This window comes from Phodopus roborovskii, unplaced genomic scaffold (assembly GCF_943737965.1).
Source record: "Phodopus roborovskii unplaced genomic scaffold, PHOROB, whole genome shotgun sequence".
NCBI lineage: Eukaryota > Metazoa > Chordata > Mammalia > Rodentia > Cricetidae > Phodopus > Phodopus roborovskii.
Window position 1 is genome coordinate 33,798,200 of NW_026126517.1, and position 24,509 is coordinate 33,822,708.

Genomic DNA, 24,509 nt, shown 5'->3' on the forward strand with positions numbered 1-24,509 from the left:
AAACCTTGTCTTGGTCCAAGCAAACCTGTAAGGAAATGTATCAGTATAATAGCCTCCTTAGGTCCCTCTGGCCTGTGGTCAGCAGTGTTAAACAGTGTGTAGTGGTGATGACTGCTCATTAGTTTATGTGCTTTATGACTTAGGTATATGGCATTTCTTCCAAAAACCAACGTTATGAAAGTAGTATATGCCATTGTTCATATTTTACTGATAGAGAGCCTTAAATGGCTTGTATAAGACTCCAATCTCGAGGAATTTGACACCCTCCTTATTCTGCTGTGTTCTGGCTTCCCGCCTGAGTACCTTCTTTTGTTCATTTTTGTTTTAAGCTTGATGTAGTTTTAGAGACCAATCTTGCAACAATCCGGGTTCTGGAAGCAATACAGAAAAAACTTTCCCGCTTGTCTGCTGAGGAACAAGCCAAATTTCGCTTGGATAACACCCTTGGGGGCACGTCAGAAGTCATCCATCGAAAAGCACTCCAGAGGATATATGCTGACAAAGCAGCTGATATCATAGATGGTCTGAGGAAGAATCCCTCCATTGCTGTTCCAATTGTCCTTAAAAGGTATGTATCTTCTGGCTTTTGTATACTTTGTGACAGTTTCCATGTGGTTATCTAATCAGAATTTCAGTTCTTTCTCTTTTTGGTTGTTAAGACTTTTGGGACAGAGTAGAATGGTGGAAATTAGAAATTCGTTAATTAAGGGTTTTGTATGCCATAGTGGTTGAAGGACTACCACTCATTGGTAGAGTGCTTTTGTAACGTGTAACTTCTCGAGTTCAATTCTGTGTGTCATGGAGAGAGAACAAGTGAGTTGGTGTATGATAGCGTGCTTTGAATTTATATTTGAGGTTGTGTTTTAGTTTTTGTTTCTCAGTAGCAGGGATTACATTTAGGACCATTTGTGTAACATGCTTGGTAGGCAAATGCTTTACCATCATCATATCTCAACCTCTGTGTGTGTGTGTGTGTGTGTGTGTGTGTGTGTGTCTTTGTCTGTGGTGTGTGTGTGAACTTTGTTTTGGAATGGGTCTCACTATGTTGTTCAGACTGGCTGTTGAACTTGCAGTGTTCATCCCTCACCAAATGTCTTTGCTTGGACTTTACATTTCCATTAGTTCACTAAACATTCTGAATCATAACATAGAATCAAGTTCACCATTGCTTTATTTGGCCAAGGAGAGCTCACTTTTAAGAATACTCTTTGGAGCTAGATATAATTAGGGAAGCAGGAAGATTGCTGTAAGTTGTGAATTCCAAATTATTCAATGCTTCAAAGTGAGGGAGGCCTTGTCTCAGAAACAGTTCCATGTTCCCTCAAACCTCTCCCCCACCCCCCCATCTTCCAAGACAAGATTCCTCTGTGTAGCCTTGGCTGTCCTAGAACTCTTCTGTAGATCAGGCTGGCCTTGAATACACAAAGATCCACCTGCCCCTGCCTTCCAAAGGCTGGGATTAAAGGCGTGTGTCAACCCAGCTTTCACTCAACTTTCTAAGTATTCTTTCAAGGAATCCAGATGTTCCTCTTGCCTATAATTCAGCATTGGCGAGGTGGAAGGCAGAATTTCTGTAAGTTTGAGATTTGTGTGTTCTATATACCATGTTACAGACCAAGACTTCACAACAAGACTTGCTAGAAAAACAAACCCCCTCTGGAAAAATACTTCATTTAGATAATATCAAGCTTATTATCTCAAGTACCAACAATTGACCAGATTTTACATAGGCTCAAGTTTTTATCAAATAAAACAAGCCTGGGATATTTCCCATTTCTAAACCCTCTAAGTTCTCACATTGTTATTTACATCCTTTCCCACCCTGCTAAGGTTGAAGATGAAAGAGGAAGAATGGCGAGAAGCTCAGAGAGGCTTTAACAAGGTGTGGCGAGAGCAAAATGAGAAGTACTACTTGAAGTCTTTGGATCACCAGGGCATCAATTTCAAACAGAATGACACCAAGGTCTTGAGATCGAAGAGCTTACTCAATGAGATTGAGAGCATCTATGATGAGGTGAGCTGGTGGTTCTCCGCCTCCCTCAGTTTTGGTCTGAATGTTCAGCTGGCTTTGACTCTACAGTTGCTGAGAGCTGCTGGTTCTTGCTTTATGACTAGAGTCTATCATAGCTTTTGTTGTTACACTTAGTTCTTCCTCTCATTTCCTAATTTATCATTCTGCTTTCAATTTACTCCTAATGTACCTGACTTCTCCCAACAAATATTTTGTATTTGTGGAGACCCTCTTATCTACCTCAGCTTAAAGTGTGTCAGTAATCCCTGTCACTCTGCACACTTACCAGGAGTGTAAATAGTGCTAGAAGCTAAGAGTCAGAGGTAATACGGCCTGTCTTAGGAAGTAGGAAGCTTTCTAAAAGTCCTGAGTTTTAAAGAAGGAAAATAGTAAATGAACTTTTACACTTAATCATCTGTTTGACCATGTTAACCTCCATTTGACAAACTCTACCCTAATATAGAATTTTAAATATAATTCTCTTAAGCCTTCAATATCTAGAAGGTACTAAATGTTTTGTAGCAAGCCACATTGTCATAGTACCTAAATTGTTAAGGTCAATTCCTGTTTTTCAGATTGGGTAACCACTATCATGTCTCTGTCTGTTTTGAATAAGCTCAAACTGGCTTAGAACTTGCAGCTTTTCTGGTTCAGCCTCCTAAAGGCTAGAATTATAGGTAGGTACTACGGTGCCTAGTTTCCACTATGGTTAATAATAAAACATGCTGCTGGTGTAGTCTTTTCTTGTTTGTTTATTTTTCTTTTTAGAGACACTGTTTCTATGTATAGCCCTGGCTATATCTAGAACTTGGTACTTGGCTTTTTTAGACCAGGCTGGCCTCACTATCTGCTTGCCTCTCTCTTAAGTGCTGAGATTAAAGGTGTGTGTGCCTTTAATCCTACCACTTGGGAGGCAGAAGCAGGCGTATTTCTATGAGTTCAAGGCCAGCCTGGTTTATAGAGCAAGTTCTAGGACAGGCTCTAAAGTTACACAGAGAAACCCTGACTGAAAAAAAAAAAACAAAAAAACAAAAAACAAAAAAAGAAGTGAACACCACCACCACCTGGCATTGCTGATGTAGGCTTGTAGGCTTGTTACTGTACATATTTCACACAATGCTTTTGTGTCTGTTCCTTCAGAGACAAGAACAGGCTACAGAAGAGAATGCTGGCGTACCTGTTGGCCCTCACCTCTCACTAGCCTATGAAGACAAACAGATTCTAGAAGATGCTGCTGCTCTAATTATCCATCATGTGAAGAGGCAAACAGGCATTCAAAAAGAGGACAAGTACAAAATCAAGCAAATCATGCATCATTTTATTCCTGATCTGCTGTTTGCTCAGAGAGGTGATCTCTCAGATGTGGAAGAAGAAGAAGAGGAAGAAATGGATGTGGATGAAGCCACAGGGGCACCTAAGAAGCACAATGGTGTTGGGGGCAGTCCCCCTAAGTCCAAGTTGTTATTTAGTAATACAGCGGCTCAAAAGTTAAGAGGGATGGATGAAGTATATAACCTCTTCTATGTCAATAACAATTGGTATATCTTTATGCGACTGCATCAGATTCTCTGCTTGAGGCTGCTACGGATTTGTTCCCAAGCTGAGCGACAAATTGAAGAAGAAAACCGCGAGAGAGAATGGGAACGGGAGGTGCTAGGCATAAAGCGAGACAAAAGTGATAGCCCTGCCATACAGCTACGTCTCAAAGAGCCTAGTGAGTCCTTAGACTGTTGGCTTTCAGAATGTTTGTAGGGTGGATGACTGGTTTCAAGGCCTCATTAAATTTGCAGCTGCCTTGGATTGAAACTAGGGTTCATATCCTGCCTCTACAACTTAAATGGTTATGTAACTTCCTTAAACCTATGAACCAATAAAATGGAGGCAGTAATTGTTACTTTATGAAGTTGTTTGAGGGTTTAGGGCAAAGATGAATACATAGCACCTTATGTAGTACCCAATTTATGGACATATAGGGTCCATCATTAGCAATGTGTACATAGGAGGGATGGGGGGGTTTATTGACTTAAGTTAATGAGCAGTGTTTCAGATGAGAAGAAATGTAGTTCATTCCTTTCCACAACAACATATAAATTCCTCATAATTCATGTTTATCACAAAGAGGAATGTTCTTAGATGTGTTAGCAATCTTCTCTTTAATAGGCTTTATGGCTTATCCTAATAATTTCTGAAAAGGAATGGGAACTTAATATGGTATGAGACACAGCAGAGGGATAAAGAGGATTCAGGAAAAGGAAAGCTAAGGGCTCATGGAAGAAACTACCATATATGCTTTATGCCAGGCTGTGCTGACTGCTTCCAGATAACGGTTTTGTTCTTTAGTTAGGAATTAACCTGTGAACCAGACGCTGCATCATAGACTTCCTTTCTGTTCTCTTCGTGAAATAGTAAATAACTGTTGTGGGAATCTGGTGTACAACCCTAGTTTCTTATCTGTTGAACTAATGACACCAGGAATCTATTTGAAAAGCCTTTATCTGTATTAGACCTAGCTTGAAAGAAACTACTTTGGGGCTTGAGTGTGGTGATTCCTTCTGTTTTAGTAGAAATTACAAATACGGTGACCAGATCTGGGCTTGATAACTGTCTTAACCTGGAATTAAGCCTGCAGTATTTGGTTCTTGAATAACCATGCCAGCCCTCATGCCTATCATGGCTGTGGCTACAAATCTGTGGTTTGGACTTTGCTTTATCCTAGCATATTTGTGGGCTTAGACAAGGTGATATTCAGTGGCAAAACGAGCCAGCAGCTTGTTTTAAACAGTAATTGTTTTGCCTGTCTGTAAGATCCACCCAATTAGTTTAGCTGAATCTTTTTTTTTTTTTTTTTTTTTTTGTTTCCCTTTACAAATAGGTAGCCAGTTAATTAATGGAAAGGGTTCCTTTTTGTAATTAACATTTTAATGAATTTTTATTGAAGTTCAACATATATATGCCAAAAGAGACACAAATAAGATTTTTTTTTTTTTTTTTTTAATATGGGAAGTGTATGTGCAGAGAGTCTAGAGGACAACATGGATTATCTGCTAGTATTCTGTACCTTAACTCTGAAACAGGTCTCACTGAACCTGGAGCTCAGTCAGTGGTCAGCAGTCAGCACATGCTAGTTACTTCTCTTCCCACCCCACATTGCTGAGAGTACAGGTGGTAACAGCCAGGTCTTTATATGTGTGCTGGGGCCTCTGTTATGTAGGAAGTGTTCTTACCCATTGAACCATCTACCCTGTCCTGAAAATAGAAGTTTATGGCTCTGTAAAATTTTTTTATAATGAGCATACTTTAGTCCAGAAAGAGAACAAGGAAAACAGTAATTTCCTTGGCCAATATTTTGATTTCCACTTTTTTTTTTTTTGAGGGGGTTCCGTATTTGAGAGAAGGTTTCCTGCTACAAAATGCTCATTGTCCAGGCACTTGTTATGTAGTCTAGGCTGGTTCAGACTCTCAGAAATTCTCTTGCCTTAACCTCCCTGGAGTGCTAGTGAGCATGTGCTAGAATGTCCAAGTTGAGGTTAGTTTTTGAACTCTGCATAAATGTGTGCTGTTTTAGTAAGATTGGGAGATCCCATTCCTTGTTGCTGTCTCTTTATTAGTAAGTTTCATTCCAGCTCTTGGTTGAAATGCTTCATGTGCAACAAGTACAAATCATTTAATGTAATTTGAGTGGTACAGTGTTGCAAGTCCATTTTAAACAAGTTCATATAAGTTCATTATTCATAGAGGGCTTAATTTGATTAACTGTTTTGTGCCAGTAGGTTTCCAAGTGTTAGCTAGCATCTGCCTATGTCTGCCTTTCTTTTCTATACTTTATTCTTCATTGAAATAGCTTTATGAGCAGATATCCCCCTTGAGAAATTGTTTGCAGCAACTTGAAGAAAACCCACTTGGGATATTTTGCTCTCCGTTGCATAGAGCTTAGCAGTGCTGTCTGTCTGTGTTGGAAGCCCCTGTAAGAAGTTACAGTCACTGTTCTTGGCTGGGCAGTGCTGGTGATTACAGTCTCCTATCAGATTTCATCTCTGCTTGAATGGGGTTGAGACGGACATGTTTTGCGTATCTGGTGTTTGTCCTTTCAAACGCTGTGTAGGCCAGCTATGGGATTCCCTGCTCTTTGTCCTTGAGCTTGTCTTAGAGTAAGGTCTTACCTATCTCATCTTTTCTGTAGTGGATGTTGATGTAGAAGATTATTACCCAGCTTTCCTGGACATGGTGCGGAGCCTGCTTGATGGCAACATAGACTCATCACAGTATGAAGATTCACTGAGAGAGATGTTCACCATTCACGCCTACATTGCCTTTACTATGGACAAACTAATCCAGAGCATCGTCAGACAGGTGAGAGGGTATGCTGGAGGCTAGGACTGCCAAGGGAAGGTGTCCTTACCTAAAAATGGGTTAGGCAAAGAAAAGGCAAGATTTCTATGGGGTAAGGACAACAGCTTAACCATATTACTGTTTATAAATGTATGTTTCTGAAATGGAAAGGACCCAAGTTAAAGTGAAGTCTGTTGTGTGGCTTTTCCTGGGGAGACAGTGAACAAATATCTCTTTAGCCCTCATGATACACTGTCGGCAAACCAGAGAAATGTTGCTATCAAATCTAGCTTAGTGAACCATTATGTTTATTGGGGTTACTTAAGGAACATGAGTAACCCAAAGTCAGCCATATCATTGAAAAGCCTACCATATATACTGAATCCTGGCTGACAATTTACTGAAGCTGAATCCTTGGAGCTCTTGCACAGTTAGAGGGAAGCTTGACCTATGGGAGAGTGTCCTCTCCAGATATTGTTACTGCTTTTATTTGAGCATAAGAAATTCAAGGTCATTCTCAGCTACATTCTAGGCCAGCCCAGGATACATGAGACTCCTTGTGTGTTGGATGTTAATTCTAACACTTTTGGAATTTTCTGTTTCCTTTACTTCCTGAGCCTTGTACATTTTATTTACTTCCCAAGACTGGTGTTTCTGTTCAGAGGAAATAGCTGGGACAGCACATTTCTCCTATGAACAAAGTATGACTCTTCCAGCCTTAGAATTGGATCTTAGTTGTTCTTGGTGTACCCTTGCAGTAGTGTGATCCTCCCCCCTCAGAACCTGTCCTAAATGGCCACTTATAGAAAGCATGGGGGTCCACCTCTTAACTTTTTCTGAGAATGAAACATAGATGTAATGTTGCCTTTTATGTAGGTGATGGTGATTCTATTTGCCTTATTTAATATTAATGTTCTGCCTACCTCATTTATCTGAGACTTACTGTGTTGGGTTTGTAATTGCTTTTACATTTTGTTCTTGGAAATTTTAAATATGTTGACTTGTTTGTGACAGGATTTCACTATATAGCATTAATTGGCTGATCTTGAAACTAGTGTTATTTCTATGCCAGCCTCCTGAGTTCCTGAGATTACAGGTGTGAGCTATGCCCAACCAATGCCATTCTTCCTAACTATATTATCCTTCTGACAGAGAGGTTGTCACAGGTTTTCTGCTGCATAGTTAGACTTACTAGTATTCTGAACTCCTAGGGGATCAGAGTACTTGAATTCTGTGAGCTAAGTAGATAGAAAATGCAAATGCTACCTTGGACTCCACACTGCTACTGTTCAGGGGAGTGCTTAGAGTTCTTTTGAGGAAAATACTGACTCTTGGAAAGAACCCTTGCTTTTTCCTTGGCTTTGGAAGAATACATGCCTCTGTATGCTCACAGTATCTGGTCAGGATCAGTGAAGAAGCTGCATGTAACTGAATCTTGTGTCTTACCCAAAGTGTTAGCCATCACAGTATCTGGTCAGGATCAGTGAAGAAGCTGCATGTAACTGAATCTTGTGTCTTACCCAAAGTGTTAGCCATCACAGTATCTGGTCAGGATCAGTGAAGAAGCTGCATGTAACTGAATCTTGTGTCTTACCCAAAGTGTTAGCCATCACAGTATCTGGTCAGGATCAGTGAAGAAGCTGCATGTAACTGAATCTTGTGTCTTACCCAAAGTGTTAGCCAGATCACTCTGAAAGATGGAAAGCTATTTCCATAAGGGGTCTGGCTTGTGACTGATAGCTTTCCTCATAATTTGAGAGACAAATCACTATTGATTCACTAAATGTATATGAATTACCAGCTCCATTTCTCCATGTATGTTTCAGCATCTAACCTTACTATTGACTACAGCTAGGAACAGTCTTTCTTTCATAGTACCAACCCAATACTTTTAAAAGAAAGCCAGTAAAATTAATTTTTATAAGCCATGGTTAGTTTTTGAAATAGAATTTACTTAGAAGAATCTGGTTATGAATTTGTGTGGTCAACATTATCAATGAAAACCCAAATCGATGTGTTTTTAAAACATGTTGAAGCTTCTTGTTTTAGGCTTTTACTGCTGTGAAAAGACACCATGACCAAGGCAGCTGTTATAGAAAGAAACATTTAATTGGGGCTGGCTTATAGTTTCAGAGGTTTAGGCCATTGTCCTCATGGTGCTGGAGAGGGAGCTGAGAGTTGAGAGGTCTACATCTTGGACAGCAGGCAACACAAGGAGACTGTTCCTCTGTGGGTGTAGCTTGAGAATGAGTCCTCAAAGCCCTCTTACAGTGACACAGTTCCTCTAACAAGGACACACCTACTCCAACAAGGGCATACCTCCTAATAGTGTGACTCCTATGGGCCAATCATTCAAACATAAATGAGTTTATAGGGGCCATTCCTATTCCAGCCACCACACTTTTGACAATTCCTCAGTGAGCAGTGTCTGGTCATCTCTCCTTTCCTTATTTTATTTTGTGGTTCCCTGGAGTTCATTTCTGGCTGAGCAAGTTTCAAGGTCAAGTCTTTCATTTGTCTTTAACTATTTCTGGCTGGGGCTTTGTGTAGCTCAATTGGTAGAGTTAATTACCAAACATACATAAAGCCCTGGGTTGGATCATCCCCAACACTCCACAAAGTGGGTGTGGCAACATACATATGATCTCAGCATTTTGGAGGAGGAAGCAGGAAGACCAAAAGTTGAAGGTTATCTTCAGCTACATAGGAAGTTCAAGACCAGCCTCTGACACATAAGACTTGTCTCAAAAACAAGGAGGGTTAACCCTGGTTAGGCAGTCTCAGATATGATGTCATCATGTGAGGACCTCACAAGGGAAGCATCCCTTCATGCTAGACATGTCCATTCTCCTGCTTCTCTGTATTGGACACTCAGCATATGCTCCTGCCTTCACCAGCCCTCTTGAGACTTCAGTACCTTTGGTATTACCCAGCTTTTCTTTTCTGTTTTGTTTTGTTTTTTGTTTGTTTGTTTGTTTCTCTGTGAGACAGGGTTTCTCTGTGTAATAGCTAGCTGTCCTGAAACTATTTATAGACCAGGCTGGTCTTGAACTCAGAGATCTGCCTCCTGAGTATTGGGATTAAAGGCGTGGGTCATCATGCTCAGCTTGCATTACCCATCTCTTCAATGCAGGTGCTCCTTTATTTAAAAAAAGAAAGAAAGAAAGAAAAAATTCTCCCAAACTATCCCTACATCATTTCAGGTTACCAGATGAAAGGTTGAATGTGGGTGTGGGTGTACATGCCCCCTTGTTGTCTCTGGATTTATAGTGCTGCCTTTCCTAAAGATTTTGAGAGGGGCTAGATACCTAAGAGAGGATGTGAATAGGGAGTCAGTGGTACATAAGTATAAGTCAGAAGGGGAATCTTCATGGTACAGAGAGTTCGTTTTTTCGATAAACTTTTACCTTGCTCCTCTTTAACCCCCCCCCCCACTTAAACTTTGTGAAGTTGTTATTGTGTTACCAAGTCATAATAAGCCTATTTTAATGGTGCATTTCCACTTTTACTTCGTAGAATGGCTTAGTGGCTATGAGAGCATAACAAAGGCTTAAGTAAAATAGGTGATTAATATTGAAATTAGCATTTTTGCTTCTCTGTTTTTAAGGATTAGTTGGTTTTGTGTTAGGAACTAAACATAAGACCATGTCTTGCTAGGCAAGCCCTACCACTAAGCTATATATGCCCCAGTCCTAACTTTTAATTTTTTTTTTCTGGTATTTTTCTGGGTAGGGTTTCATTTCACTTGTGACAATTACTATTTTTACATTTGTTTATATATTTTGTGTATGTATATGCCATGTGTATTTGTGAAGGTCAGGAGGATAGCTTATGGGTGTGCATTCTTCCGCCATCTGGATTTCAGGGGTTAAAATCAGGTATCAGGCTTGAGATCAGTCAGCTTTACCCTTTGAGTCATCTAGGAGAATTTTAACTTCATACTAAGAAAAGGAAGGAAAATCAAAACAGAAATAGTAGGATGGGGATGTTGTCCATTGTTGGTAGCACTTACCTAGCACACGTCAGGGCCTGGGTTTGCCCCCAGCAGCCTGTGCATAAAAGGGTCAACTGTCTAGGGTTGTTAACATAAATCATTAAGTCTAGTAAGCCTGCTGCAACCACCTCCACCCACCCACCCCTCAAAAAGGGGTGTACAATTTTCAACCACATTTACCTTATATTGAAAGTGAGCCACTGAGGCAAAGGATGTAACTTTATATGGTCCTGGGTTTATTCTAAGCCATCCTTCGGGGGGAAAAAAAATTAAAGAATTAATATTCACTGTTTAAGGATTATACTTCTGCCAAATATAGAATAATCAGTGGACTTCTGGTGAGAAACTTGGCCCTGGGTTAGGAGCTTGACTTCCTGTTCAAACTCTGCTCAGTAGTTGAGCTCTTGGGGGCAGGTAATGATCAGACAGGGTTTCTCTATAACCCTGGCTTTCCTGGAACTCACTATGTCTTGAACTCAAAGTGATCCACATACCTCTGCCTCTTGAGTGCTGGGATTAAAGGCATGGGCCATCACATCTGGTTTATGCAGCAACCTTTTTAAGATTCATGTTTTGTCCTACATAAGGGCTTAGGAAGTGGCTCAGGAATTAGGAGTACTTGCTATTCTTCCCAGCACCCACATCGTTGCTCACAACCTCCTCTAACTCCTGTTCTAGGGGATCCATTTTCTTCTGGCCTCCATGGACACACAAACACATGTAGTATAGCTGATACACCTAGGCTCACACACAATGAATATAAATAAAAATAAATTTTTTTTTCTAAAATCACGTGGATCTTGTTTTCACAGTTTTCTCAGGCACCTCTCCACACCTCAAGTCTCATAAGTTTTATTATTTAGTACAAAAAAATTTCTTAAAATCTTTTCCATTCCAGCCTGTTTTCCAGAGTATTCGTGGGTTGGATAATAACTATATGTGAAAATAAAATTGTACACAATTTAAAAACACATGGAGGTGGGGATATCAACTATGGAACCTGGTATGATGGTTGGTACACATCTATAATTCCCAGACTTGGAAGGTGGATGAAGGAAGATTAGGACTTCAAGGTTATCTTACAGCTACATACTGAATTTGAAGCCAGCTTAGCCTACATTAGTCACCATCACAAACAAAAACAAAAGCCAGTTAACTGCAGAACTTTTTTTTTTTTTTTTTAGTGTGTATGGGTGTTTTGCCTACATGTATGTATATGCACACGTTCAGAAGAGGGTGTCAGAATTTTTGGAACTGAAGTTAGAGATGGTTGTGAGCCATCATGTAGGTGCTGGCAACCAAACATGGGTCCTCTGGAAAGTACAGCAAATGCTCTTAACCACTGAGCCATCTCTCCAGCCCAGAACGTTTTTTTGTTTGTTTGTTTTTGTTTTTGTTATAAGATACTTAGAATGACATTTACTTTGCTAGGAAACATGAGTGGAAAACATATCATTGAGACTTGGTTTTGCTTTTAAATATGAGTTCTCTTATGAAGTGTTTATAGAGGCAGGAGATCCTGAGTTGGTTATTTTCAATGAAAATGATAATGCTTAACTTTGTAAATTAAAAACCAAATGTTTTTTAGTCGAATGACGAGAGGGTCGGGGAACTGCTTTCTTGGCTCACCGGCTGCCCTGTGCTTTGTTGCAGCTCCAACACATTGTCAGTGATGAGGTCTGTGTGCAGGTTACTGACCTGTACTTGGCAGAAAACAATAATGGAGCCACTGGAGGCCAGCTGAACACGCAGACATCGAGGAGCCTTCTGGAGTCAACATACCAGCGGAAAGCAGAGCAACTTATGTCAGATGAGAACTGCTTTAAGGTAGGAGTTGCTCTTGTAACCAGCTACTGCTGCTGCTGAAGTTAATCTTCAAAACTAAGTCTCTGTTGGACAGTCTACTTTTGATCCTTTCCTGCCATTCATTCATTCATTCACTCACTCGTTTCTGTTGTGCATGTGTGTAGTACAGGTTTGAGTGTGTATGCATGTGTGTGCACATGATCTGCCTCAGGGAGGTATATACCTTACATGTTTAGTGCCTCCCGTTTTTCTTTTGTTTTTGTTGTTGTTTTTTGGTAATAGTCTGTTGGCCTGGATATCACTGGCTTTTTTTTTTTTTTGGTGGGCTCCCCAGTGCTGTAATTATGAGTTGGTTATATATGAGTACTGGGAATCAAACCAGATCCTCATGCTTCTTTGGCAGTAAGCACTTTACCAACTGAGCTACCTGCCCTGTTACTTTTACTACATTAAAAAAGTAAATAAAAAACAAACTTTGTTAGTCTCAGAGCTTTTAAAAAGCTACAATGCTTTATAAATATTTCTTGAAAACTGTTTATGTGTAAAATCTATGGATCACTATTAAAAACATGTTAAGTGTATATAAAAATAAAAAAATCACTTATAATTTTTTCTAGAGATAAATACTGATATTCTAGACCTTGGATATACATTTATTTATATGTGTGAGTGTTTGCCTGCAACTATGTATGTGCATCATGTGTATGCCTGGAGCCTCTGAGGTCAGAAAAAGGCATTGGATCTGTTGGAACTGGAAACATGTATGGGTGTGAGCCACCATTGGGTCCTTTGCAAGAGCAGCATATGTTTCCAACTGTTGAGCTGTTTGTTTAGTTACTTGAAAATGCACATTTTGAAAGAGCTGGCTTACTTATTCATTTCCCAGGGTCATCAACATCATTTTTACAACTACTTTTTCTTCCTTCCCCTTTCCTTTTTATTTTTTCCCCTTCTTAGGCAGGGTCTAGGTTATGTAACACAGGCTATTCTTAAATTATAGATCTCCTTCCTCAACCTCCAGAATACTGGTATTACATTGTAGATATGACCCCTGTGTCTGGCTGTATGTCACTGGGATGTAGCTCAGTTGTGGAATACTTGAAAAGCCTTTGTGAAGCCCTGAGTTGTTCCCCTCACACATCTGTAATCCTAGCACTCAAGAGGTTAAATTAGGAAGATCAGAAAATTTGAGAATCTGTTATCTCACCCCACCTCATAAAAGAAATGCCTATAATATTGGGTATATTAGGTAGTTTTCATTGTAATAGCTAACTCTAAAAACAAGTAATTAAAAACAAATCCACATGTCTAATACACAGTGGAATTAAATTGCAGCCTCTTGTGAATACCAGATGGCATTTATTTTACAATTCTTCAAAATTAAATACAGCCTAAACCAATAATAGTGGTGCATACCTTTAATTCCAGCACTCAGGAGGCAGAGGCAAATGGATCTCTGTGCACTTAAGACCAGCCTGCTCTACATATCTAGTACAACCAGGGATCCATACGAGAACCCAGTCCAAAAAAAAAAAAAAAAAGTAAACAGCCTGTTATTGTGCTCTGGGAGCTGAGGATAAAGTGTTATTTACTTGCACAGTATATAATTGCGCAAGTATATAATGTTTTTATTGTTTTTACTGGTTTTGTTTGTCTCCCTCTCCTATTTGTTTTAGGTTAACTTTATTATTTTTGCTAAACAAGTTTTAGGAACAGATTTTTTTTTTTTTTTTTTTTTTTTTAAATAGCCTTTCTAAAAGCATACTACAAGCCAGTTAACTTTCATTTTGTTGCATCTGCTTGATTGGTAACATGGAACATGGCCTTTCACGGTATCCTGAATTTTTGTTCTTTCTGTGTAAATAAAGAAGGTTGAAATTGGTTTTTTTTTTTTTTTTTTTTTTTTTTTTACATTTTAAGGTAGAGTCAGATTTAGCCCAGGATGTCCTTAAACTTCCACATCACAGGTGATCATATTTTAGCTTTTGAGCTTCTGCCCTCCCTCCCCCGATTTAAAGGCATGTGCCACCACTCACTACCCAGCATTTGTGTAATTTTCTTATCTGCAGTAAACTGAGGCAGGACATTGAGTTGAGAGAGCCAAGGTTGCAGAGGATGACATCCTTTGGCAGGTTTCTATAGATTAGGACATTGCCTGTATCAATGTGTTGCTTTTGTAAATTAATATTTTAAAAACCACATGCATGTTACCAAAATATTAGAATCCAGAACATCAATTCAAATATTACTGGTGCCGTTGTGGCTCTGTTTTTAGCTCAGGTTTGTCTGAAACTATGGAGGCCATACTGTTGGTAATCTTCTTGGCTCTGCCTCCTTTGTGCTAGAATTATAGGCATGTACCATTACACCCAGCTCAACAGAACCTTCTGAAGTGTGTGTCTGTCAGTCAGTGAGTCAGTTAATTGCTAGGTCTCTTCTCCCACTGTGTGGATTTCAGGGTTGTTGAAGCTCAGGTTGTCAGCTTGTCAGGAAGCACCTTTACCTACTAAGCTATCCTGCTAGCCCAACAGAACATCTTTTTAATTTCTTTTCATTTTTCATGTTTGAAAACTTCACACTTGAATACTATGTTTACATCATTTCCACTCCTTTCTTTCCCCCTTTCAATTCCTCCTGTGTTCCCTTCCAACTTGCTCTCAGACTCATGGCCTCCTCTTTAATTTCCATTGTCATGTTTGTATACAACCACCAAGTCCATTTGGTGTAGCTGATATGTACATACATTTTTTTAATACCGACCACCACCTGGGGTAACCTATCAGGTTCTTGTCTCTGGAGAAAGAGGCTCTCTCTCTCTCAACAGCCATTGACTACCTGTAACTCTTCCATTTAATGTGGACCTTTGTGAAATTGTACCCCTCCACATTAGAATACCAGCTGGTGTCATTATGCAGGTCTTGTTTAGGTAACTATTTTTGAGATTTTGTGGATGTGTCTTCTCTGTTATGTCTAGATGTCCTTGTCTTCTGGCTCTCACAATCTTTGTAACTCTTCTTCCTTAATCTTTTCTGAGCCTTAAGCATAGGGGTTGCATTGCAGGTAACATTAGTTGGCATCAGGCACTCTGTGATCAGTTATTCTCTGCATTTTGGCTTGTTGTGTATCTTTGTAGTAGTCTCTACTTGCTGCAAAATGAAGCCTCTGATAAGGGATGAAAGCTGCGGGTTGTGAGCTGTGTAACCTTAGCAAACAGTTACTAAGTTAAGAAAAATTGTTTTAAGATTTATTTTTATGTGTAGGGATGTTGGTATACCATCTGCATGCAATGCCCTCAGAGGCCAAAAAAGGGTGCTGTATCCTCTGGAACTTGGGTTTACCACCATGTGTCAAACCCAGGTATTCTATCCAGAAGAACACCTAGGGCTCAGCAGCTTTTCAATATCCTCATCTCTTCCTTTGGAACAAAATTTTAAAACCTTTCCACCTACAGTATGACAGTCTAGGTTTTTAACCCTGGAAATTTTGCTTGGTTTGTTTCAACTCTACTTCCATTTTCAGCTAATGTTCATTCAGAGTCAAGGCCAGGTTCAACTGACAATTGAGCTTCTGGACACAGAAGAGGAGAACTCAGATGACCCTGTGGAAGCAGAGGTATGGACAAGCACATTTCACATAGACCTTGCCTGGCCACCCTGACTTCTGGGGGCTGGAGCTCTGTAGGATTTCTGTGATGATATTTTTAAGATTTACTTTTTAGTTGTTTATTTTTGAGGCAGGAACTTTGTATAGCAGGATGGCCTCGAACTTAGCTCTGCCTCCTGAGTGCTGAGATTAAAGGTTTGTGCCACTACCACCTGCTGAGGATTTATTTTTATTTGTGTTTGTTATGGGTGTTGGAAACAGAACTCAGGGCCTCTAAAGAGCACCAAGGCCTCTTAACCACTGAGCCATCTCTAGCCCCTCCATCTGTTGTTTTAACAGTTGTTTAAAGTGCAGGTCATTCCAACTATGTCTATTAATACTCACTTTGGAGGCTACAGTGGAATTAGCTGTCAATGCCTCCTATCCTCAGTAAATATGATTGACAGTTTAATTTTCCTTGTATTTTGTAGTGTCATTTGATATGATACCATGTTTACTTTTAATTGAGCTAAATGAACCCAGGAATTTTAAAAAAAAATTATTATTTTGTTTTTGGTTTTTTGAGACAAGGTTTCTCTGTATAACCCTGGCTGTACTAGAACTAGGTCTGTAGACAAGGCTCACCTCGAACTCCAAAGAGATACACCTGCATCTGCCTCCCAAGTGCAGAGAGTAAAGGTGTGTGCTATCATTGCCTGGTGAACCCAGGAATTTTTAACTCAAATGATAATATATTCCCCTACCATTTTTCTGCAAAGATAATATAAATAGGGGCTAGGCCCCATAGGTGATATTCAGGAGAATAAGAAGAGATGATTTGGCTTATGTTTACGAACACTTTACTTTTTTTCAAGAGATGACAGAATTCAACATACTGATGTGGTAGGTTATCAACTATTTTGCAGTTTCTACCAATTTATTTTTTATTTTATTATTATTTTTTTTTTTTTTTTAAATGATTTCTCATACAGGGTTTCTTTGTGTAACAGTCCTCCCTGTTCTGTAGCTCAGGCTGGTCTTGAATTCACCGATACCCAACTGTCTTTCTCTCTCAATTCTGGGATTAAAGGTGCGCACCACCATTGCCTAGCTCTACCAATTTAGCTTTGATAACTATCTCAAATCTTCTATCTTGCTGGCTAACAGAGTTTAAATTTGTGTCCCACTACCAACTAACAAGCTTGTTATTTAGGGAAAGGGTATTTATTGGTTTTTAGTTTTACGGTTCTGGGGTTTAAAGGCAAGCACTTTATCACGGAGCCATAACCTGAGTGACCCTCTCTTTTTGGAAAGGATCTTTCCATATAGTTCTCGCTGGCCTCAAGTTTGCAGTCCTCCTATCTTAGTCTCCTAGGAGCTGGATTACTTTTGTATTCCACAGTACTAGGCTATTTTGTTCTTGAAATCTGTAGTCTTTGGCCAGTTATAGGATTAGACTTTTGATGGATGTAGCTGTTTTTAATGATCTTTCTCTTACATTTCTCTTCCTAGCGTTGGTCAGACTATGTGGAGCGATACATGAGTTCTGATACTACATCTCCTGAACTTCGAGAGCATCTGGCACAGAAACCAGTATTTCTCCCAAGGCAAGTCCGCAGAGTACCTTTGGTGGTATAATAATTATTGTTCACAGTTTGATTGGGTCAAGAGGTGGGGACAGCTTGGTTTCCTATATTGTTCATCTGTTATGTCTGTTGGGGGTGGTGTTAGCAAGTTTGTTTGCTGGCTTACCTGTAAAATCCCCAGCATTCAGAGGCGAGAGCACTAAAGAACCTGTAGTCCTCACTCCATTGGATGGAGTGTGTATCCGTGGTCAGTGACTAGCAGGACTCAGCAACTACAGTTGTCACAAGAAAATAGAGAGCAGAATTAGCAAAAGGAAGAATTCGAGGAGCTAAATACAAGGTTCTAAGAGTCCTCTCCCAGCAGAGTCGTACAAGACAAGTCATACAGTTCCTTTAAACTAATACTGTGTTTGGAATGCTGCCTCCCAGAGAAGCTAGTTAGCCTGAATGCCAGTCTTTTTATTGCATGACATTGATCCCAGCACTGAGGAGGCAGTGGCAGGCAGACCTCTGGGTTTGAGCCCAGCCTGGTCTGCAGAGCAAATTCTAAGACAGCCAAGGATACACATAGAAATCCCATCTTCCTGTCTTGAAGAGAGACTTTCTTCATGGAATGTACTAAAATTCCAGACAGAAAAATAGACATTTTAGGTTCTGTGAACTACTTTTGTGGCTTTGGGGGTTGTAGAAAAGGCCACCAAATCTCTTTTAGCTGCTGTGTAATTTTCTGTATAGAGCTTTAAATTTTTTCTCATATACAGGCAAGTTTAATGCTAATCCTCTGATTTATTTATTTATTTATTTATTTAGTTTCGAAAACTATTTTAGAAGTAGAAACTGGATAGATAAGCCAGGTATGTGATGGTGGTACTGGCAAAGTTCCAGCACAAGCATTGCTGGGAGTTCAAGACTAGCCTGGGTTACACACTCCATATTGTAAATAGAAGTTTCTGTCTTGCCAGTCCCCATAGCCCTTTAGTCCCAAATAAACACATTATGTTTTGGCCAGTAGCTAAGGCTTCTTATTGGCTAGCTCTCTCTTAATCATTAACTCATTTTTATTATTCTATCACCACATGGTCTTGGCTTACCAGTGATGCCCAGGTCTTTTTTTTCCTTGGTAGCTACATGGTGTCTCTCTGTAGATCTGCCTATACTTCCTGTCTGGCTATATCCTGCCTGTCTATTAGCTGATAGAGCTTTATTTATCAGCCAATTAGAGAAACATATATTCACAGCATACAGAAGGATATCCTTCATCACCATACAACCCTTCTATAGTAATCAGGATTCTCTACAGGAATAGAACTTACAAAATGAATCTATGTACATACAAAGGGGATTTATTTGAATGGCTTACAGACTGTGGTCCAGCTAATACAACAGTGGCCACCTAATGCTGGATGTCTCAGCTGGTTTTAGTTATAAGCCAGAATTTCAAAGATGTAGGCTCTTTTGCCAGTGAAGGGATACTTGATATCAAGAGGAGAACATGGAGGCAAAGAGCTAAAGCTTCCCTTTCATGTCCTTATATAGACCTCCAAAAGGAGGTGTGGCCCAGATCAGAGATGTGTCTTCCTACCTCAAAGATCTGGGTTAGAAGTAGATCTTCCACTTTAAGCAAAAGTCCCTCACAGGTGTGTTCTCCATGTTAATAGGTTTTAGTTAATTCCAGATTAGTCAAATTGACAAGCACATCATACCCTCTAATAAAACAGAAATGGAAGTGAACTTTGAGATTAAAGTCTCTATTGTAGAGCCAGGTGTGGTGGTGCACATCTGTAATCCCACATTCTAGAGTCAGAGGCTGGTGGATCGCCATGAGTTCAAGGCCAGTCTGGTCTACAGAACAAGTTCCAGAACAGCCAGGGCTACACAGTGAAACCCTGTCCAAAGAAAAGAAAGGAAGGAAGGAAGGAAAGAAAGAAAGGAAAGGAAATAATGAAAGGAAAGACCTTCAAATTCTTAGAAACTTTATTCAAGGGTTACTGGTTTTTGTTCCAATGAGAACATGGAGAGGGAACGCACCCCTAAAGAAAAGGTCTTCCCAGGTTCTCCACTCATCTGCCCATTTGGCATACTTTGAGCATTTGCCAAGCTCTTCTTAGCATGATGGACATGTACTCTATATTATGTCATTGTGTCACATTTTGAGACTTACTTGTTTTGTTGGATTTTGTTGTTTTCAGACAGGGTCTCACTATATAGTCCTTGTAGGCCTGGAACTGACAGAACTCTCCTTTGTCTCCCAGGTGTTTGGATTAAAGGTGTGCACCACAATTTTCAAACACATTACAATAGAAATTGTTTCTCTGGGGCTAGAAAGATGGCTCAGTGCTTAAATGCACTTGTTCTTGCAGTCTGCCTGGGTTCAATTCCCAGCACCCATATGGTAGTTTGCAACCATCCATAAAGGGAATGTGATGCCCTCTTCTGTCCTCAGGCACCAGGTACTTACTCATGGTGCACATACGTGCGTACATACATACATACATGGGATCAAAACACTCATACATATATAAGTCTTTTTTTAAAGTCTGTTTTCCTTTAATTGGGTTGTGAAATGGAAATTGTTGGTAGAAATTTTTACTTAATAAAATTTAACATTTCAAGGCAAAAACTATTTTTCATTCACAAGTATAAGGACCACTTAACATTAACTCAGTAATGTGCAGCCATATTAATTTAAAGAAAAAATAGACGTGTATAACAGTAATTTTACAGATTTTAATATTTAATTATGTGTATAGGGTATTTTCACATGAATGCAGGTCTTCATAGAGGCCAGAGATGTCGGACCCCTGCAGCTGGAGTTACAGGTGGTTGTCATAGATGCTGAGACTTGAACTCAGGTCCTCTGGAAGAGCAGTAAGTGCTCTTAACTGCTGAGCCATTTCTCCAGCCCATGTCAGGATTTTATTTTATTTATTTTGAGACAGGGTCTCACTATGTAGCCTTGGCTATCCTGGAACTTGTTTTTTAGATTATGCCACTACACTTGGCCCATGACAGTAAAATTTAAAGATGATTATTTCAGCTCTTTAATCTGGGTATAGTGATATATACATGTAGTACTCTAGAAGCAGAGGCAGGAAGGTCCCAAGTTCTAGCCTTGGCAGTATAATAAGGCCCTATTTCAGGAAATTTTTTTTTAAAGGAAAAAAAATTACATAAGAAATACATTAAGAAAACCTTGTAGTGATCAAATAACAAATATAATCAGTTAACACAGGGCCCCACTTCATCTTCTTAGCTTTTTTTTTTTTTTTTTGTCCCTAGAGAGCAGAATAATTCAAGCTTATCCTAACTGTGTCTACTGGTTTATAGTTCCATCCAAAATTAATATTTGAATTGGATACACTAATTGTTCATTTTTCTTTTGAAGTTTATAACTCACCAAGTGAATCTCGGATTTAGGTAAATATTAGCTATAGTGAACAATTTTCCATTAATAATGAACTTTAAGATCATACTGAGTAACTTTTATAAGTATACAATATAGACAAAATACAAAAGAATAAATTAAATTTATTTTTCTAATTGAAAATACAAAGTAAGTATTGATGGGGTTAGCCTCATAATACCCTTTTATTAAGAAAATCAGAATACACATGACTTTGGTTTTTAGTCAGGATCTCATTATGTAGTTCTGGAACTCACTAGGTAGACCAGGGTAGTTTTCAAACTCAGAGATCCACTTGTGTTTGCCTTCCAGACACTGGAATTTTAAAACAGCTGGATTTTGGTTTCCAGTGCTTTGTCAGCTGAGGAGATAGATAGATAGATGCACACAGGGACATATGTATATGTGTCACAGCGCATATGTTGAAGTCAGGACAACTAACCTGTGGGAGTTGGTGCTATACTTCCACCATGTGGTCCCAGAGATTGAACTCCATTTGATGTGTCTGTCAACAAGTGCCAAGCCTCCTCACCATCCCTGACTACCTGTCTTTTAGGCCTTTATGCATTCTTAGGGCTTGAGTTTCCCCCAAAAAACTTTTACTCATTGTGATCATGCTACTTCCAGTTGCTCTATTAGAGATTAAAACTGAAAAACAGGGATGTGGGTCAGAGTGCTTGCTTAGTAGGCACAAAGCTCTGAGTTTGAACCCTAGGCTGTATAGATCAGATTTGGTGGTGCATGACTGAATTCCAGCACTCATATACAGGAAGGTCAGAAGTGGACAGCATCCTTGCAGACCCTGTCTCAAACAAACAAAAACCCAAGATATGAAGCCCACTATGTTTTAATAAATGATCTTACTCATTACAAAGCTGATTTAAAACAAAAAAAAAAAAAAAATGTTCACGGTGATGTTTTATATTCTAACCCTTTTAATGAAGAAATCATAGCCTCACTTGTGTATAGAGCTGTAGAGACTATTTTCAGGCTTCTCAGATGATTGTGAGTCCTGTTCTTTGACGAATATTCTCCCATTGGGTGGGCCAGATGTTAGAAATGTCTGTTGAGCATGCCTGATAGAACTGGATGCCATACCCAGAATCCATGGTGGAAGGAAGGAGAGCAGATTCCCACATGTATGTATGGAGTCAGATTCCTCTAGAGCAATCTGACTCCATACATACATGTGTACGCGCTTGTGCGCACACACTATTAAGTTTTTAAAAAGATTTTACAAATGGTAATACTATGCACTGTCTATGAGCTTTGTATAGCATTAGCAAACAGTGCCTTGAGTAAGTTGTTTTCATAGATGACTGAGTAACTTCTTCATATGATTAATTATTTGAGAGGTATTAACGTCACTAAGTATACTAAATAAATACTTGTATGTTTTATATTATCCCTCCAAAAGTCACCCTTGTGACTAATAGCCAGTGCTGTTAGTCTCATCACAGATACATTTAAGTACTGAGAAACCATGGAGCTTATGATAGTTATTGTCAGTTTACCAAAAGCTCAGTTTTATTCAAAAGTTCCAATCTTATCATTGGCAATCAGTATGTTGTTTTCCTTGAAAAAACATGTATTTTTGAGTGACTATCTTGCATGTTCCCAAGGCTAAATTTTTATTTATTTGTTGTCTTTCATTTGTAAGTTCAGTAATTGCTCAAGTACCTTTCAAGAATACTTTTTTCCTTCAGTAAACAAAGGGGCTTCATGAGTTATTCCCATTTTAATCACAGAACACTGTGAGATGGGGACTGGAGAGATGGCTCAGTGGGTAAGAGCACTGGCTGCTCTTAGAGAGCCCAGGTTCAATTCTCAGCATCCTCTCCTGGCTTCAACTGCAGTATACTATACAAACATGGTGCACAGCCAAAACACTCAGAAAAATAAAATAAAAATAAAACTTTAAAAAAACATAAGCTTTCATAAACAATGTAACTACTTTATCGTGTCCATTTTTTAAAATAGTAAAATCCATGGTCCATCCATGGTCAGAAAAGAGTACAAAGGTTTATAAGTTTGGTTTGTAGTATGTACTACAAACATCTCTGGGAAAGATGTAAAGTAGACCTTCGAGTAACTTTCTCTTACCTAGTTTACATGAGGAACTCCAATTTAGAGGGACTAAATTGGGATACTTTGCTCTGTAGCTGTTAAAGAAAACAAGACAGATTTGTATATTGAACTGGAAATAGGTTAAGTGAAAAATTGAGAATAAAAGCATGATCAGGTTGAGGCTTTAGGTAATTATATGTGTAAATTCAGTGAAACCAGTGCACATTTTTATATGTGTGTATCTAAAATCATAGTACATATTCTTGAGGCACATAAGGAAAGAAAATTTGGTAAGAACCATGGGGATCTGTACATAGATGGTCTCTCAACCTGAAGGGCTTTCTGCTTTGTAGAAATTTGCGGCGTATCCGGAAGTGTCAGCGTGGTCGAGAGCAGCAGGAGAAAGAAGGAAAAGAAGGAAGCAGCAAGAAAACCATGGAAAATGTAGAGAGCCTGGATAAGCTAGAGTGTAGGTTCAAACTGAACTCCTATAAAATGGTGTATGTGATCAAGTCTGAGGACTACATGTACCGGAGAACTGCTTTACTCAGAGCTCATCAGGTGAGAACTAGTGGTTGGGATGTCCTTGCATTTCCCCCAGTCCTACTGCACTGGCCTGGTATATTTCCCTTTTTTAAAAACCTACTCCCAGAACAAACAGTTGTTATGTAAGCAGGTGTATTTGTTTGCTAAGGCTCCTGTAACAGTACCACAGACTTCATGGCTTAAAGAATAGAAATTGCTGGGGATGTATATTTTGTGGTAGAACCCTTTCCAGCACACCCAAGGTCTTCTTGGCATTGTCTCCAAATACCTGCTTCCTGCACATATATACAACATCTTGAGGTTCTGAGAAAGACCTAAAACCCCAAGACTTATGTGTCAAAATGTGTTGGAATCTTCTGAGTCCCCTAAGTGGGAGAGTATCCATTGGTACATCATGACTTTTCTTTGGTATGTCTGAATAAATGTCATTTTGAAGGATGGTGTGTGGGGTGAAGGCTTCAGAGTATGGGCTGTAGTTTAACCTCCAAGAGTCCAAGAGCTGCTAAACACCTGGTGTTACTTTCTGGAAAAGCTTCTCTGAGTGTTTACCTTTCAGACAGTTTGTGGCTGGCGTTGGGATAGTGCCACAAACTAGGGCAAGTAAGGAAATAAAAGGGTCAAAGGATCTGACATATGGGATTTCCTTGGTGGCTTCTCCAGTACAGGATACCTGAGACCTAAATAACAAGGAGAAAAGTTAAGGGAAAAGTGTTTTCTATGCAACAGAAATGTTAGATGCCAGGCTAGGTAGAAGGAAAGGTATTGGCATATAGTGAAAATAAAAAGAGTGGTTCAGGGTGAGAGCTATAGAGAAAGGAGACATGTGCAGGTGTGAGGATAGGTGAGGTCACACCAGTCTCGATGGGTCAAGCTTTGAATTTTGTTAGATATACTGGGGCCCCTTTGTTAATATTTAGTGTTTGTGTTTATGTGTCCTTGTGCTTTTGTGAGTATGCATGCCACAGTGAGAGTGTGGAGGTCAGAGGATGAGCTGTAGGAGTCAGTTCTCTATACAGGTTCAGGTGGGTTACAGATCATTATCCTTAGTGTCAGGTACTTTTACCCACTGAGCTGTTTTGCCAACCTGCCTTATTTTTTTTCTTTTAAAGATAGTACTCCATAGGGCTGGAGAAATGTCTCAGTGGTTAAGAACACTGGACTGGACGTGTTCTTTCATAGGACCCA

The 24,509-nt window shown here is 39.4% G+C and overlaps 1 protein-coding gene across 2 annotated transcripts in view; it reads left to right on the top strand.

Annotated features, from left to right (window-relative positions):
* The window catches only part of Sin3a (SIN3 transcription regulator family member A), a 57,061-nt gene that overhangs the window by 31,229 nt on the left and 1,323 nt on the right, over positions 1–24,509 (top strand). For both annotated transcript variants that reach the window (XM_051197529.1, XM_051197528.1), the window contains exons 13-20: positions 330–568; positions 1,831–2,014; positions 3,152–3,725; positions 6,192–6,361; positions 11,988–12,161; positions 15,660–15,752; positions 17,235–17,329; positions 23,132–23,339. In XM_051197529.1, coding sequence (XP_051053486.1) covers positions 330–568; positions 1,831–2,014; positions 3,152–3,725; positions 6,192–6,361; positions 11,988–12,161; positions 15,660–15,752; positions 17,235–17,329; positions 23,132–23,339 — 1,737 coding nt within the window. The remainder of the gene's footprint in view (positions 1–329; positions 569–1,830; positions 2,015–3,151; positions 3,726–6,191; positions 6,362–11,987; positions 12,162–15,659; positions 15,753–17,234; positions 17,330–23,131; positions 23,340–24,509) is intronic.